We start from the raw sequence: 16,176 nt of genomic DNA on the forward strand, positions 1-16,176 counted from the left end.
TAAACTTACAACTCAGAGTCTCTGATTTAAAAGCCTGGTTCTCTAGGAGTACATTATATTACCCTAAGGAGGTCGCCTGTACCTTGATTTGCCTAGATATAAAACTCCCAGCCCTATTCTTACTTCACAGAGATGTCACAGAAATCATACTAACAAAAGGAGAAAATTATATTTAAAATACTTTGTAAACTACTTTAAGATTCTTGGGGCAAAGTGCTTTTAAAAATCTCAGACATCACTGCCATTTTGGAGATCTCCATCCCATCTCTGGAAAATAATGGTAAGTACAATTATCAGCATGGGGAAATTGATTGAAGAAAGATAGAGGAGACATCATGGATGTCTAAGCTAGAAAAGATCATAGAGGGGCAGCTAGGTGGCGCAGTGGATAGAGCACAGGCCCTGAAGTCGGGAGGACCTGAGTTCAAATCTGACCTCAGACCAAACACTTGACACGTATTAGCTGTGTGACCTTGGGCAAGTCACTTAACCCCGATTGCCTCACTAAAAAAAAAGAAAAGACCATAGAGGTCTTCTAGTTTAACCCCTTCATTTTATATAACAGGAAACTGAGGCCCTCAGAAGGAAAGGGACTTGCCCAACTTCTCACATTCTTGTCAGCTTACCTACATTATTCTGATTCTGCTTTGACTTTGGAAAAAATAGCCAAATTTTATTTTCTACCCCTATCTCCACCTTATCCCTATAATGCTATACACAGTACTAATGGTAGCCTGAAGTAGAAAGAAGCACCTGATCAAGAGTGTGACTCAGAAGTCAGGAGAGATCAGGCTTCTGAAGGTCCCAGTTCTACCACTTATTAGTCATGTGACTTCACTTAAATTCATTGAGCCTCAGTTTCTTCATTTGTAAGATGAGCATAATAATAATGCCTTTCCTTCCTACTTCACTATAGTATAGTAAGGATCAAACAGGTATGGGTACACTGTATAATTTATGAAGCGCTATACAAAAGTATGGTGTTTTTGTTATGAGTACTGCAGGAACACAAGAAATAGTAAATTATCCAAATACTCTATTTAGAATACTTCAATCAGACACCAGGGTTGAAATAAGAGAAGAGTTGAAGGGGAATATATAGTTGCCATAGAAACAATGCTCAGAGTAGCATGTAGGAGAACCTTACCTTCATCAAATGCTTGTTGACCCATTTGGTGAATGTTTTCTTTTGTACACGGTCCCGTTCATCTGTTAAGAAAACACAAAGATGGTTCTTGGTTAGTACTATACAGGTAAAAATCTAACCCACCTGTAGATTTTCTCATGCCAAATTTTTTCAGAAACCTTAGTAGGGTTGGATTCTGCCAAAAGCAAGGAGGCATGAGCCTGGTAGCCTGAGGGACAACCTGTACTCTCTCTCAGATGTCAGCAAGAACCTGAGCTTCAAAAACTATTCAGTAATAGCATCATGGAAATTTTCCTTTTCTGCTTTGAGGAAGTTGTCCCACCCTGTACCTAAGGGATGACTGGCCTGAGTACATCTTCAACCCTTATCACCAGAAAAGAACCTCTACTTCTAAGATTAGTGAGGATTAGACATACCAAATAATGGTCATCTTGCTGACAGGCACCACAAAGTCACATCTATGGATCATTCACAATAGTGTTCAATTCAATTCAACAATATTTATTAAATTGTCTATGTGCAAGGTACCGTTGCTAGGTATTAGGGATATACAAAGACAAAAATGAAGTAGTCCCTGACTTCAAGAAGCTTAAATACTACCGGGATTATTGTTGTTCAGTAGTGCTGGACTCTATGTGACCCCATGGGCTTTGTCAGTGGGGTTTTCTTGGCAAAGATACTGGAGTGGTTTGCCATTTCTTTCTCTAGTGTGTCCCTATTTTACAGATGAAGAACTGAGTTAAATAGGGGTTAAGTGACTTGTCTAGGATCACACAGCTAGTAAATGTCTTAGACCAGATTTGAACTCAGATCTTCCTGACTTCATGCCCAGTGCTCAATCCACTAGGCCACCTAGCTGCCCTGTATTACTGGGAAAGCTTCTCTCTCTCTCTCTCTCTCTGTGTCTCTGTCTCTGTCTCTGTCTCTGTCTCTCTCTCTCTCTCATATATGTATATGTATGTGCATTTATGTATATATATATGTATGCATGTATGTGTACATACATATATGCATGAATATTCATACATCTATACACACATAGACAAATAAACAGAAAGTAATTTGAGGAGGAGCTTTAATGACTAGGTGATCAGAGAAAGCTACATGGAGGAGAACCCGAGCTGAGCAAGACAACAGGAGATGATCTTCTAGCATCACACTCCATTACTCCATTCACCATGCCAGGGCTGAACTCTACTTCCCGGGCCTACCTATTTACTCAGCACTCTATCTCTCCCAACATGTTTCCTCTCTTTTCCTTACCTCACTGCTTCCCTCATCTCAGTTCTCACTGACCACTTTTAAGGCAAACTTCTTCCCTTCTCTTAATTCAATTTAATTAAACAAATTTATTAATAGCCTAGCATAGCAATGAACTGTGCTAAGTGCTAGAGAGACAAAAATAGTTACGGTCCAGGTTTGTCCCCGAGGAACTTATATTCTAAGGGGCCTATACCTCACTTTCATCTCAGTCCACCTTCACCCCCATCAGATCTCTCCCTTCTGTTAAAACCTTGCACTATGCCTTGTGGAATTCTCATCCACCTCCACTAGCTATAGCTTTGAAAGTCTATAAGGCTAAAAGCTGACAAGCAGCATCAGGTTCTTCACTCCACCTCCACTGTGGAAAAGTAGCCTTCTTCCGTTTCCTCAGGCTCAATGGGAAAGAAGAACATGTAAGTTACCTCATTACTTGGTTACCTACCACCCCTCAAGACACAAAGATTTCAGGACCTGGCTCACATTTTTCTTTCCCATTTCATCATTTGCCATAATCCTCAGCAACTTTAACTTCCATGTATGAACTTGACCTTATTTCATAGTTCCTTCTCTCCCTCCACTCCACTGATCTACACAATGCCTGGCACACAGAAGGTGCTTAATAAATGTTTACTGACTGACTGACCTACATATCAACTATCCACTTTTTTTCAATTTTTTCAACAGTTGGCCTTTTTTTTCCTTTTCTATATATACTCTTTCCATCGAAGAAATAATTCATGTACTTAGTTTCAACAATACTTCTATTTAAATGACTCTCAATCTCAAATCTTTCTCTCACACCCTAAATTCTTAAAGTCTAGTTCCTCTAGCTCCATATATCTATTGGACATTTCCATTTGGCCATCTTCACTCAGTAAGCCCTAAACAGAATTCATCTCTTCCTTTCCCTCAAACTAGCTCCTTTTTTTGTGATTTCTCTCTTTTTACTAATTATTCCAAACATCAAATCACTGAAGTCATCCTTGATTCAGTCCTTCCTTTAATCTATATTCAACCAAATTCTGTCAAATCTTCCTTTTTTCTATTCCCTCTTTCTATGCCCACTAATACCTTCACCAAGTCCTCAAACGCATCATTCCTAGATTATTTTAACAGCTTCCTCCTAAGTGGTTGACCTGACTCTATTTTCTGTCCAACCTACCCTACAAAGGGCTTAATTTTCCTTAAATAGTTTTCACGATGTTACTCTTCCTGTTTAAAAACTTTCAATAGCTCTCACCTACTCATAGGATAAAGTTCAGATTTCTTAGCCTGTTCGAGCCCGAATTCCAATAATTGGCTACAGTATGCCTTTCAGAAGTTTTTTTTTTCTTCCTAAATTACTTCCTAGCTTGAATCCTAAATGAAGAAAGGGAGTAAAACATGAAACTTAACCATCCATGTTCCATCCAGGCTAGTACACTCATTGTTCCCCAAATACAGCTTACTCATTCCTGCCTTTCAGTTTTTGCTCATGTTAGTTCCTATCCCCCTTGAAAATATCCTCCTTTCTCTTTTCTACCTATCTAAACTTCATCTGAATCAGTATAGTATGAGCAAAATGCTGGATTTAGAATTAAAAGGACCTGAATTTGAATTCTGCCTCAAATACTGTTATGCTGTTCAAATCACTTAATCTCTTTCAACATCAGTTTTCTCAACTACTAAATAATAATAATAATAGCTCCAGCCTCCCAGAGTTGTTGGGAAGATCAAATTAATAATTTAGGTAAAGTCACTTGGTAAACCTTAAAGAAATATAGAAGTACTAGCCATTATCATTCTTCCTTCAACATTCAACTTAAGTCTGATCTCTAAGAAGCCATAGCAATTAGCATAACATGGTATTTTTAAAGGTGGAAGGGACCTTAGAAGTTATAATACCCAACCCCTACATTTATAGATCGGGAAACTAAGGCCCAGAAGTGAACTAGTCTACCCAAAGTTATACAGCAAGTACTAATAGTAGAACTAGAACTAGAAATCAGATCTCCTGATACCCCACCTTCACTGATCATTCTGCTTCATAAAAATGTTTTCTTTCCATAGATTCCTACAGCACTCATTAATTACTCCCTTGACAATTAAATAACAATACTAAGTAGCATGTGATTAACTTTTGATATATTATCTCCTTGTGAAATAACAGATTCCTTAAGGGTAAGGACCTAACATTACAACTTTTTGACCCAGATCATATCCAGCACAGTGCTATGCATATAAATGTGTATGTGTATACATACATACATATATATGTATACACGCATACATGTACACATATATTCCTTAATCCTATAATTACACAAAGAAGGGTAGAATATTAGCCAAATAAGAGAATAGAGCATGAAAGTAGAAATGTGCCTACGTTTTACTGCGATCCAAATAACTAAATTCAAAGTCCCTTCAAACTTGGCACAGCCCCAAGGTTACTAATCGTGGGTCAAATGAAATAATGCAAACAAAAAACTTCATTACATAAACAGGGCAACATTATTGTGGCCGGAAACAACTTATACAGACATTTGTTTTTATTTTCTAAGCTGCTGTTCATCCGTCGTACTTGAAGAGGAACAATAACATTATGATGTTGGGATCAAAGTACAGTGTGTTTGACTGTGGCTGATCAGTCCAATATGAACTCAGAAAGCTCTACCATAGGTTGGGCACAAATAGTCCGTTTGAACATTTGAGATGGAGATAGCTCAAGATTTGTCATCTAATGTTTCCTCTGTCCTACTGTCCAATCAATACTCAAGTTCTTCAGACCTTGCGAATGTCCTTGTACCACTTCTTCTGACTTCCATGTGAGTGTTTGCCTTGTGCAAATTCTCCGTAAAATAGTCTTTTAAGTAAATGTGCATTTGGCATTCAGTCTACATGGCCAGCCCATTGGAGCTGTACTCTCTGCAGCAGAGTTTGAATGCTTGGCAGTTCAACTCAAGAGAGGACCTCAGTGTCAGGTATCTCATCTTGCTGGGCAATCTTCAAAAATCTTCCGAAGACAATTCAAATGGAAGCAGTTCAGTTTTCTGGGATGGCACTGGTAGACTGACCAGGTTTCACAGGCATACAACAATAAGGTCAGCACAATGGCTCTGTAGACCTTCAGTTTGGGAGGAAGCCTAATACCTTTTCTCCTGAGATTTCTTCCAGAGCCTCACAAATGCTGAGCTAGCTCTGGCAATGTGTGCATCAACCTCATCATAAGAGAGACCTCTATGTGACTGTCACAGGACAATCTGTTTCCTTTTCCTTTACAGAGATGGAAAATGGAGGCATCCTTGATCTCCTGGGGAATAACCTCCTCTTGCCATATAACCTGGAAGATTTCAGTCATCTCCTGGATAAGCAGTGAACCCCCTGCCTTGTAGATCTCTGCTGGGATGGAATCTACAGGGGCCTACAATGTTCACCCATCAAATGTTCATTAATGCCACTACTATCTATTCCCCAAATATCTAAACAATACAAACTTTGTCAGTGCCTAAACAAAATTTCTGACCTCCAAATACATAATTCCCCTTAAAAACAAAACTGAAGGATTATTGTTTTAATTCTTTAATCAACAAACATAAATATTTCAATATACAAGGAAAAAACAAAAATAGAATTATATGGGAAATTGTGGATCTGTACAGTTTTTTCCCCTCCAGTTTGTTTTTGTCCCTTTTTTTTTTTTTGGTAGATTCAGATTTAACATGGTAATAACCAAAGGACAATTTAAAGGTAAAGGTAGAGATTCACTGCCTGATTTCCTTTAGCTGGCTACTGGCACTCTCAGGTCCTTTTTTAATTCCATTACCTGTAAGAACTCCAGCGGTTCTTCAAGGTCCTTCTGTGAAGATAATGCACTGGGGAAACACAACAGTTCCAGCCAGGCATCCACCAGCACAAAGAACTCCAGTTCAACTTGGGGAGAAATACTAGAGGTCTAGTCATAAATATGATTACTACCGGCAACCATGATTGCATTGATATCACCTTCTTAAAATCAGCCCTTTACCATAAGCCCCTTGGAAGAGATTTATAAAGAACATCTATCCCCTAAGCTGGAGGATTCTGTCTAACAAGTACATTAGTTCTCTCCAGATGTAAAAAACAGAATAAAAGAATATTATAGCTCCCAGGTATAAGATCTCAATAAGTCAGCAGAAAAATTTAAATGCTCAGTACACAAAGCAACACTATTTACATGGGGAGAGGCTAAGACTTTCTAACCAAGAAATCTCAGGCTTAACACAAGCTTTCACATATGACCCCTAAACCAGGACCAAGAAAGATTCATTATAGAAAAATGTCAAATAAATAAATGTATATGAATCAATGAAAAGCCATTTACTAAGCACCTGCTCTGTGTCAAGCACTGTACTAAGTGCTGGGAAAATAAAAAGGGCATGAGACTTGGAATGAGAGGGCCTAAAATTAATCCTGTGTATGTGGACATGTCAGTTCACTCAGAAACTGTTTCCTAATTTATAGAAAGGGGATAATAGTAGTACATTTCTACAGCACTCTATAGTTTACAATCCCCTTTCCTTGTAAGGTAAGGTAGATAATGCAAGTAATAAGGTTTAATGACATGGTCCAAGGTGACCAAGCTAGTGTCAGAGTCTGGATTCAAACCCAAATTTCCAAGTCCAGTGTTCTTTTCTATTATACAAGGCTGCCTCACAGATCTATTATGGTCATTGTATTATTACAACCAAGTATAATAGCACACACCTGTAATTCCTACAGTCAAGAGGGCTGGGGCTGACAGACCTCTAGAGTTTGCAAATTCTGAGCTATAGCGAGTCAAGCACTAAGTTCAGCACCAACTGAGATGAGCCTCCAGGAAAGCAGGGGATGGGGGAGGAGGTGTTGAATATAGGTTCCCTAAGTAAGGGAGAACCAGCCTAGGCTGGAGAAGGTTAAATGTCCTATAACAATCAGTAGTGGGACCAGGCTCCTAAGTAGCCATTGCACTTCCAACCTGGAAAGAACAACAAAAAACCAGTACTGTTAAACAGATACCTAAGTCTGTACCTTCAGGAGGCAGTACTTTGAGGGTAAATATAGAAGGAAAACAAATGAGTCTGAAAGCTCCTCTCCAGAATGGCTTGGGGAGGCAACCAAGCCTTCAAAGTCCAGAATCCAGCTGTCCATTAAAAAGACTTTAGATATGCACATTGACACAATTTATTATTTTTTTCATCAGTTAATTTCAGCGGGTCTTTTTTTCATTTCCATTCATATCTCAGCTCAGTAAAGGACACTACCACAAGCCCCTGACCCTCCATCAAATACAGAAAGAGGGAGGCTGTGGTCTCATTCTAAAGTATAGCCCTAGAGCCCTATCTGGTGATTCCTTATCGTTGCACAGAAAGGACATCGTTTTGTTTCCTGCTTGAACAAACATCACACTATCAAAGCTAATTGATTATCCCTGGGACTATACCACAAACATTCAACCTTAAAAACAAAAAGGAGAATAATCTCTGAAGATTTCTAGGATGGCTCCTGGAGTTTCATGGGAAAATCAGTAGTAACTGGAGCAAGAACTCCAGGGAGGGCTTGTTTGGCCACTTTTTGAAAAATCCAAAGATGAAGACACTGTTTGAAGGAAGATAGATGGCTTAGTAGCAAAGTCTTCATTGGCCCAGAATACATCTAGAGAACAGCATTAGAGCAAGAGACAGAAAAAGAAAGTGGGTTAGGCAGAAAGTACAGGGAGAAAGACAGAAAGTTCAGGGAGACAGAGGGACAGGAAGATTAAGAGTAGAAAAGATGGGGGTAGAGAGAAAAAATATAAATTTTATACTTAGGAAAGCACTGGATTTGCATTCAAAGGAGCTGGATTTGAATTATAACAAATCTACTGGCTACCTGAGTGACCTTGGGTAAGTCATTTAACCTCTGTGAGTCTCATTTTCCATTTCTGCAAAACAAGGGGATTGATTCCGTTAGATAAACTATAAGTTTCCTTCCCACTCTTAGTTTTAATGAACCTATAATATTAGGGGGTTCAGTGGGTTGAGAGCCTTAAGATAAGCTAAACTAATCTTGCCATACACTACTGCCTCCTTGGGTTATGGGCTTTTTATGTATCATTCAAAATAACAAATATTGTTCAATAAGCACCTACTACATACAAGGCACTGGAGATACCAAGATAAAAATCACTGCTCTCAAGGATGATACCTTCTACCAGGAAGATATAACAAGTACCCAAAGAAGTATAATACAATAAGGAAACAGGGAGGGGGGAGCCTAACTACCTGGGGAGGGGGTTCAGAGAAGTGGCATTTGAGTTGACCCTGGAAGGTAGCTAAGGATCCTGAGGGCAAATGAAAATCAAGTGCATTCTAAGCAAGGCCATGGCGTCTGTGAATGAATGGAGATGAAAGATGAAGTGTCCTGTATGGCTGGAAATAGTATGAAATAAGTCTTGAAAAGTAGGTAGAGGCCAGATCATAGACAGTCTTAAATGTTAGACTATTTGTATTTTAGCTTACCAAAAATAGGGAGCTACTTAAGGTTTTTCAGCTAACATTGTGATGCAATCAGTCTGATGCCTTAGGAAGTTTATTTTGGCATCTGTGGGGAGAACAGTTTGGAGAGGTGAAAGTTTTGAAGCAAGATTATCATTTAGTAGGTCACTGAAACAGTCTAGGACAGGGATGGGAAACCTGCTGCCTCGAGGCCACATGTGGTCCTTGGGTGCAACCTTTTGACTGAGTCCATATCTTACAGAACAAATCCTTTTGTTAAGGGGATTTGTTCTGTGAAGTTGTGATTCAAAGGGCCACACTTGAGGACCTAGAGGACCACATGTGGCTTTGAAGAGGTAGGTTCCCCAATCCTAGTCTAGGAGAAGGGTGATGAGAGCCTGAACTAAGGTAGCACCTATGTGAATGGAATGAAGGAAACATATTTCAAAAAAGATGTTCTAGAACAGAGTGCAGGGATATACAGGGAGTCCAGAAGTTATTTTTAATATTTTGTCAGTAAGTTATTCAGCAAGTATTTAAGCACCTACTACATGCCAGTCACTGTGCTAAGTGCTGGAGAAGGAGAAAACAAAACAAAACAAAACAGTTCCTACCTTCAAGGAGTTCAGAATCTAATGGTGCAGAGAACAAGCAAGCAAATAGGAACAAACTCTACAAAGGATAAATATCAAATAATTAACAGAGGGAAGGCACTGGATTTCAGAGGAGTTAGGAAAAGCTTGTAGAAGATGAGATTTTAGTTGGGACTTGCAGAAAACCCACATAAAGAAGGAAATAAGAAAATTATTTTGATAGCTGCATTTCAGGATAAGTGGTTTCCTTTGTAATAAGATGTATTTTATTTTATGCCTTTAAAATCTTATTATGAGAAACGGTCCATTGCCTTCATCAAACTATCAAAAAGGTCCAGGATACAAAAAAAAGATTAAGAACACTTGTGTAGAAGAACTGTCAAGATACAGTCAGTCAATCAACAAGCATTTATTAACTTCCCTCAGTGCCTATGACCTTCTTACCATGAACAACTCCCTCCATCCTGCAGGGATAAACCCATCCCTAAAACCATTGGTGAGTTCCTTTTGGAAACTCCTTGAGAAAAGTCAAGAATAGCCATCCTTAATTCCTCTCTTAGCTTTGCTTTTGACTCTCCAAATTTTAGCACCATGTCCCTTTCTGGATACTTCCCCCACCTGCTACTGTTCAGCTCCCTTTTATAGATGATCTTCCCCCATTAGACAGTAAGTTCTTTAAAGGCAAGAATAAAAAGTGCCTAATGACATAAATGAGAACAGGTAGTTTGATGATGCAGGACTACAATTCAGGAAAAAAATTCAGGTTGGATATGTAGATTTGGGAGTCATCTGCTTAGAAAAGATACTTGAACCCATGGAAGTAGATGAAAGAAAAGAAAAGGATCCAGGAAGGTGTCCTGGGTGCAAGGAGCACAGAAGATTGATAATGATCAATCACAAGAGACTATGAAGGAATGGTCACACAGGAGGAGTGAATAATGTTGAAGCCAGAGTGCCCAAGAGAAAGGGGCAGTCAACAATAGCAAAAGCCACAGCAAAGTTGAAGAGGATGAGGACTGAGAAAAAGATCACTGGATTTAAAACTTAAGTGATTACCAGTTTCAACCATTCTGGAAAGTAATTTGGAATTATCTTTTAAAAAGTTAGTAAAATGTACATACTCTTTGACCCAGAGACTCCACTTTTAGATATATACCATAAGGAGGTCAAAGACAAAAAGAAAGTTAATACATACACCAAAATATTTATAAGCAGCATTTCTTGTGGTAGCAAAGATCTAGAAACAAAGTAGATGCCCATCAATGGCACAATGTCTAAATAAACTGTGGCACAAGATTTTAATAAAATATTGCTGCACCATAAGTAGGAGAGAGGAGGAAGAAAAGGAAGGAAAAAAAAAACCGTGCTAAGCACTTAACAAATACTATCTCATTTGATTCTCACAACAACTCTAGGAGGTGGGTGCTATTATTACCCTCCTTTTATAGTTGAGGAAACTGAGGCAAACAGAGGTTAAATGACTTGCCCTGGGTCACACATCTAGTAAGTTTCTAAAGTTGTATTAAATTCAGGTCTTCCTGACTCCAGTCCTAGCACTCCATCCACTATACCACCCAGCTGTCTCACAAGAAGTGATGAATATGAAAAATTCAGGGCATAAGAAGACTTATATGGATTACGCACACTGAGGTTGAGCTAGGAAAACAATTCACACAATGATTACAACAATGTAAATGGAAAGAACAACAACAACAAAAAAGAAAGTGAATCCTATATAATTAATTATAATAGCCTAGAAGTTTGACCCTGGAGAAGTTGAGAGAATGAATTTTACTTCCTTCTTTGCAGAGATGGAGCCCTATATGGGAGTGAAATACTGCATATACTATCAAATGTGGTTGATATATTGATAGGTTTTGCTGAAATGTTTTTTTTCTCTTTCTTTTTTTCTTTGTTTCAATGACTTGCTCACTAAGCAGGAATAAATTTGAAAACACACACAAAAACAAAAGATAATTAATTTTTAAATAGGCCATATTTATGTCTAATATAATTTGATCATCATATGATTACATGGATTCTATAAAAATAAAGTAAGCATTAAAAGCCTTTTTTTTAAAAAGATCATTAGCCAATTAAGAATAGTTTTGGTTGAGTGTTGGGGTGAGAGGACAGATTACAAGGGATTGAGAAATGAGTAGGTGGTGAGGAAGGGAAGGCATCACTAGAGTAAAGAATATTCTAGAAACCAGGTGATGAGAGGAAAGGTAAATATAAAAGAACAGCTTGAGAGTCGGGGAGGGGGTGATCAAGTAAAGATTTGGAAATAAAACTGAGTATAAGGGAAGAATCTAAAAATGAGAGAGAGGGAAGATATGATCCATGAAGTAATCTCCTAAAGGAGGATGTGGAGAGGATGATAGTGAGTTCAGGTAATGGGGCTGAAAGGAAAAAATATTGAGTGAAGATGTAAGGGAGCTTTGAGGTGTGAGATGTGAGAGATGAGGAAACTCCAACTGAATACCTTGATTTTCTCAAGAATGTGGGAAGCAAGGAAAGCTACTAAGAGAAGAGAACAGGGCTTTTAAGGAGAACAGAATAGGTTCGGAATAGTCACTAAGGGAAGTAAGATGTTCACAGTCAGTCAAGGAAAGATAAAAGTTTTGCAGCAACGAGGGCCCAAAGGAGATTAGATAACACGAATCTAGAGGCACCTCAACCAGGAGTGGGAGGAGGGTCATGTGACATTTTTCAGCAATCTATGCCCTTGGAAAAGTTAGTCATTCACAGATCTTCCAGGACTCCCAGAGATAAGAGAAAGTGTGTGAGTTCGTTTGTGTGATTCTTGAGTATGGTGCTGGAGTTGGGGAAGATGTCAAGTGACAATAGGGATTAAGTTGTTGATATTGAAAATTAAATCATCAGGTAACCCCAGTATGGGCCAAGCCTAAGCTCAGAAGACTAATTTAGGGCAAGATGCCCCAAAAGCTGCAGTCTCACAGAGAACATCTGTTCTACATTCAGGCTGATGTCCATGGAAATCTCCTTTCATTGAAGACAGGTAGTTTGATGATGCTGGACTACAATTCAGGAAAAAAATTCAGGTTGGATATGTAGATTTGGGAGTCATCTGCTTAGAAAAGATACTTGAACCCATGGAAGTAGATGAAAGAAAATAAAAGGACCCAGGAGGGTGTCCTGGGTGCAAGGAGCACAGAAGATTGATAATGATCAATCACAAGAGACTATGAAGGAATGGTCACACAGGAGGAGTACCAGCTACCAGCCCAATCCTAGATGAAGTTCAAGCTCATGCTAAAAAAGGCAGGGGGGAAAAACTCTGAGACTCATTCCAGCAATGCAGATACTTCAAGGTAGAAGAAACAAAGAGAAACTTATCACTAGGCTACAGAGGATAGATTTGAACAAAGTTTTGGACTAAGACTGCAGAGGGGAAAGGAAGGTGCTACTGGCCAGACTGCCTAAAGAGTGCATAAAAGCTCTTCATGAATAAACTTTCAGTGGAGAGGGAGGTACACAGGGTGACCAGGAGCACCAGACCCTTGCCCTTAAGAGCTCAACACCAATTCACTTTCCCAGCCCCTCTATGCTGTATTTAGGGAGGAAAGGTATTTAAATTGATTTCCAACCTTTTAAAGCTACAGAGGATTCCTTCCAGCAGATCTCAGAAGGGAAACCTCAATAGTTCACAAGATAAATAATTTGAATAAGACACTGAAAAGCCAGGGCATTAATGCAGCACCATGTCTGCTTTTCAAAAGCCCAGGAAAATTTAATTTCTAGTGACAATTTGCTAATTTGGACTACAATCTTGTTCAGATTTGGAGACTCGGAATATATCTCTTAATATAAACTTTTGTACCTTGAAAGAGGCAACAGTTAGAGAGAAAGAACAATGGACTGGAATTCTACTTCTAGTTCTACAACTAATATAATGTGACCTTAAGTGCCCTGGGCCTGTTTCCAGTAAAAACGAAGAGGCTGAACAGGGAGGTCCCTGCAGGCTCCAACATTATACAGTTCTTTACCATCTAAATTACAGCATTTACTTCTTCCTCAGCTCCCAATCTTTCTTTAAATCTTTGCTTCCTGATCAGCTTTCCAACTTTTCCCTTCTCCAGACAGCCATTAAGAAATTCAAGTGCAATAAGATTAGAGACAATCCCCTAAGAACAAACCTGAGTGGTTCATCCAAAGTATACCAGGCTCCTCCCTGTTCCTTCTGCCCGCCCAAGGGTGAATTCATAAACTATAAGGAACCTACTTCTGCTAAAAATATACCACAGGCCCTCAGAACCATGTAACTGTAAGTTACAGTGGTTTCTTGGTATATACAGACAAAACAAAAAGTTTCTCTCTGTCTCTCTCTGTCTCTCTCTCTCTCTCTCTCTCTCTCTCTCTATTCACACACAAACACACACACACACACACACACACACACACAGGCCCACGTTCTCCATGTCCCTGGCCCAGTCACCATGCTACACTCTCATTTCCTCCCATAAGAAGTTCCCCAGGAAGTCCAAACTACTGCAATATTTTAATGAGCCTGAAGACTGTAAAGCCTGAAAAGTTTCAAAGACCATGGGATTCTATAAGTTAAAGGAGAGTCCTAGTAATGCCTGATCTTCAGGTCCCAGGGAGGGGAAGGTTCCAGATACTAACCCATGCAGCACATTCGGCATACCAGGTAGGCGTTGAACTCTCTCTCCTCTTGATAATTGGGCCACATGATTCCCCGGTTGCTTCCTATCTGCACAGCTATGAAGAAAGGGGGATCCACAAGGTACCTCTACCTTTAGGCTTTGGTCCCCTCTGCAGTTACAACAGAAAAGGGCTGGAACCCTAGGCTGAGTTGAAAGACACGCAGTTCAGAGAAGCAACTCCACCCACCACTTCCTAAGGGCCTCCTCCCCTAGAGATCCGAGTGACGAAGCGCCTTACTGGGACAGTGTTCCAAAAGAATGGGTCCAGTTCTTCTAGGCAATTGACTTATGTCTGAAAATGGCACCAACTTGGTGAAAAGAGTTTCACGCAGGCTAACAATATAACGAGGGAGCAGAAACCCTGTGATTAAAAAAAAAAAAGCAAAACAAAACCCAACAACCACAAGGCAGGTTCCTGGGAGGTGATTAATCCAGTATAGGTAGGAGCAAGCCCTATTGTGACCCCTGCATTGCAAAGCAGAGCCTTGTAGCCAGGTATCGATTAGGTAGATGTTTCTCAGTAACTTTTCTAGAGGGCTAGTCAATTTAAATGTAGCCCTGACAAGTCAGGGCCAGCCTACACACTGCCCAACATCCTGCTCCTTTGGTGGTTTCTTCTCAAGCAGAGTCCAATACAAGGCAACCAGCCCGGAGGCCTCCTAAACAAGTCAGTTGACTGAATGGTACTCAGAAGGAGAATGCAAGGTCCCAAGATCACACATTGCCTGTTTCTTGCTGTCCCCAGTAATCAAAAAATCTTGATTTCCTAGTGCACGGTAATGCAAAAGGGGAAGTGTTCCCTCTGCCACCCTTACACCTTTCAAAGTAGCACAATCCCACCCAGGAGAGGAATAGTATCAAACAGCAAAAGAGAGTTCATCAACTCATAAACTCCAAACATCTCTCTCCCAACTCAGCTAGAAATGGCATCTCCAAGTCTCCCTTCCACTCCCAGACCCTCCCCTTTTGTCCCTGAAACCACTGCACTTATCTCTGCCTGTGCCAACAATCCCTTCAGGCTGGACCAGCACAGGAGCTGTTTGTTTCTCCAATTTGTTTTCCAATTCTTGGCTAATTGTACCAGACACTGGAATTTTGAAGAGACACAATGAAGGGCCTTTTCATATGGGCACCCCAGCCAGCCTGTTGCTTCTTCACAAGCTCTCGACCCAACACGGGGAGAGGAAAAGCTGAGTTTCTGCAACCCAATGCCAGGCTTCTGCTCTGCCCCAGCTAAAAGCTCCAATACAGCTCTCACACCGATAAGACCAAGCATAATCACTAGCCCTCTGCTCAGACTCCCTAAATAGAAAGACTTCTGGCTAATGCTGTTTTAAAATCCAGAGACAGTAAAGGAGGGGTAGGAGAGTGGGGGAGAAACAAAACAAAGTTTCCAAACAAATCAGCCCCAATTGTTATAAGTGTGCAATAAGATAAAATTCCAACCTTGGAGCTTGACTTGCAAATTTTTATTAATTTAGATGGACTGGGTCCTGTTTAACCATCCCGAGCTCCTTACTTCATGCAGCATACAGCTCCCACCAATGAATAGCTAATAATCTCCCTCTTGCTTACTAACAACAGTAAGGAATCACAGTCAGCCTTATCCATCCCCTCCTTAACTAATCTCTCAGTCACTCTAATAACCTGCAGCTAGTTTCCCTCAGTATACTCTTCATTTTCCACAACTAGGTAGGATGGTTGAATGGATAGTGTGTCAGATTTGGAGTCAGAGAACTTGGGTTCAAATTCCTGCGCTATGACCTTGGGCAAAGTACTTTAACAGATATCAGTATCAGTTTATTCATCTGTAAAATGAGAAGGTTGGAATAGAATACTTATAAGACCCTTTCTAGCTCTAAGAATCCAATGATTCTTAATAAGGTGAGGTCCAGGGATAGGACCCTTCAAGGACTCACCTGAAAGAAAGAAAAGGAAGAGGATAGGGTTAAAATTAGGAAGAGAATTTGCAGAGATTAAGTTGGAGCAGGAGACAAGGCAGCTGAACCCTGAGG

At 39.9% G+C, this 16,176-nt stretch overlaps 1 protein-coding gene across 11 annotated transcripts in view; it reads right to left on the reverse strand.

The window, feature by feature from the left end:
* The window catches only part of MACF1 (microtubule-actin crosslinking factor 1), a 375,956-nt gene that overhangs the window by 257,352 nt on the left and 102,428 nt on the right, over window positions 1-16,176 (reverse strand). For 10 of the 11 annotated variants that reach the window (XM_027864644.1, XM_027864643.1, XM_027864645.1 and 7 more), the window contains exon 2: window positions 1,148-1,209. In XM_027864644.1, the coding sequence (XP_027720445.1) occupies window positions 1,148-1,209 (62 nt within the window). Of the gene's footprint in view, window positions 1-1,147; window positions 1,210-14,120; window positions 14,203-16,176 lie in introns of those variants that run through there. The other variant, XM_027864636.1, reaches the window with a different exon arrangement.

The sequence above is a fragment of the Vombatus ursinus genome, unplaced genomic scaffold (assembly GCF_900497805.2).
Source record: "Vombatus ursinus unplaced genomic scaffold, bare-nosed wombat genome assembly UNPS02014775.1, whole genome shotgun sequence".
In the NCBI taxonomy this organism is placed as follows: domain Eukaryota; kingdom Metazoa; phylum Chordata; class Mammalia; order Diprotodontia; family Vombatidae; genus Vombatus; species Vombatus ursinus.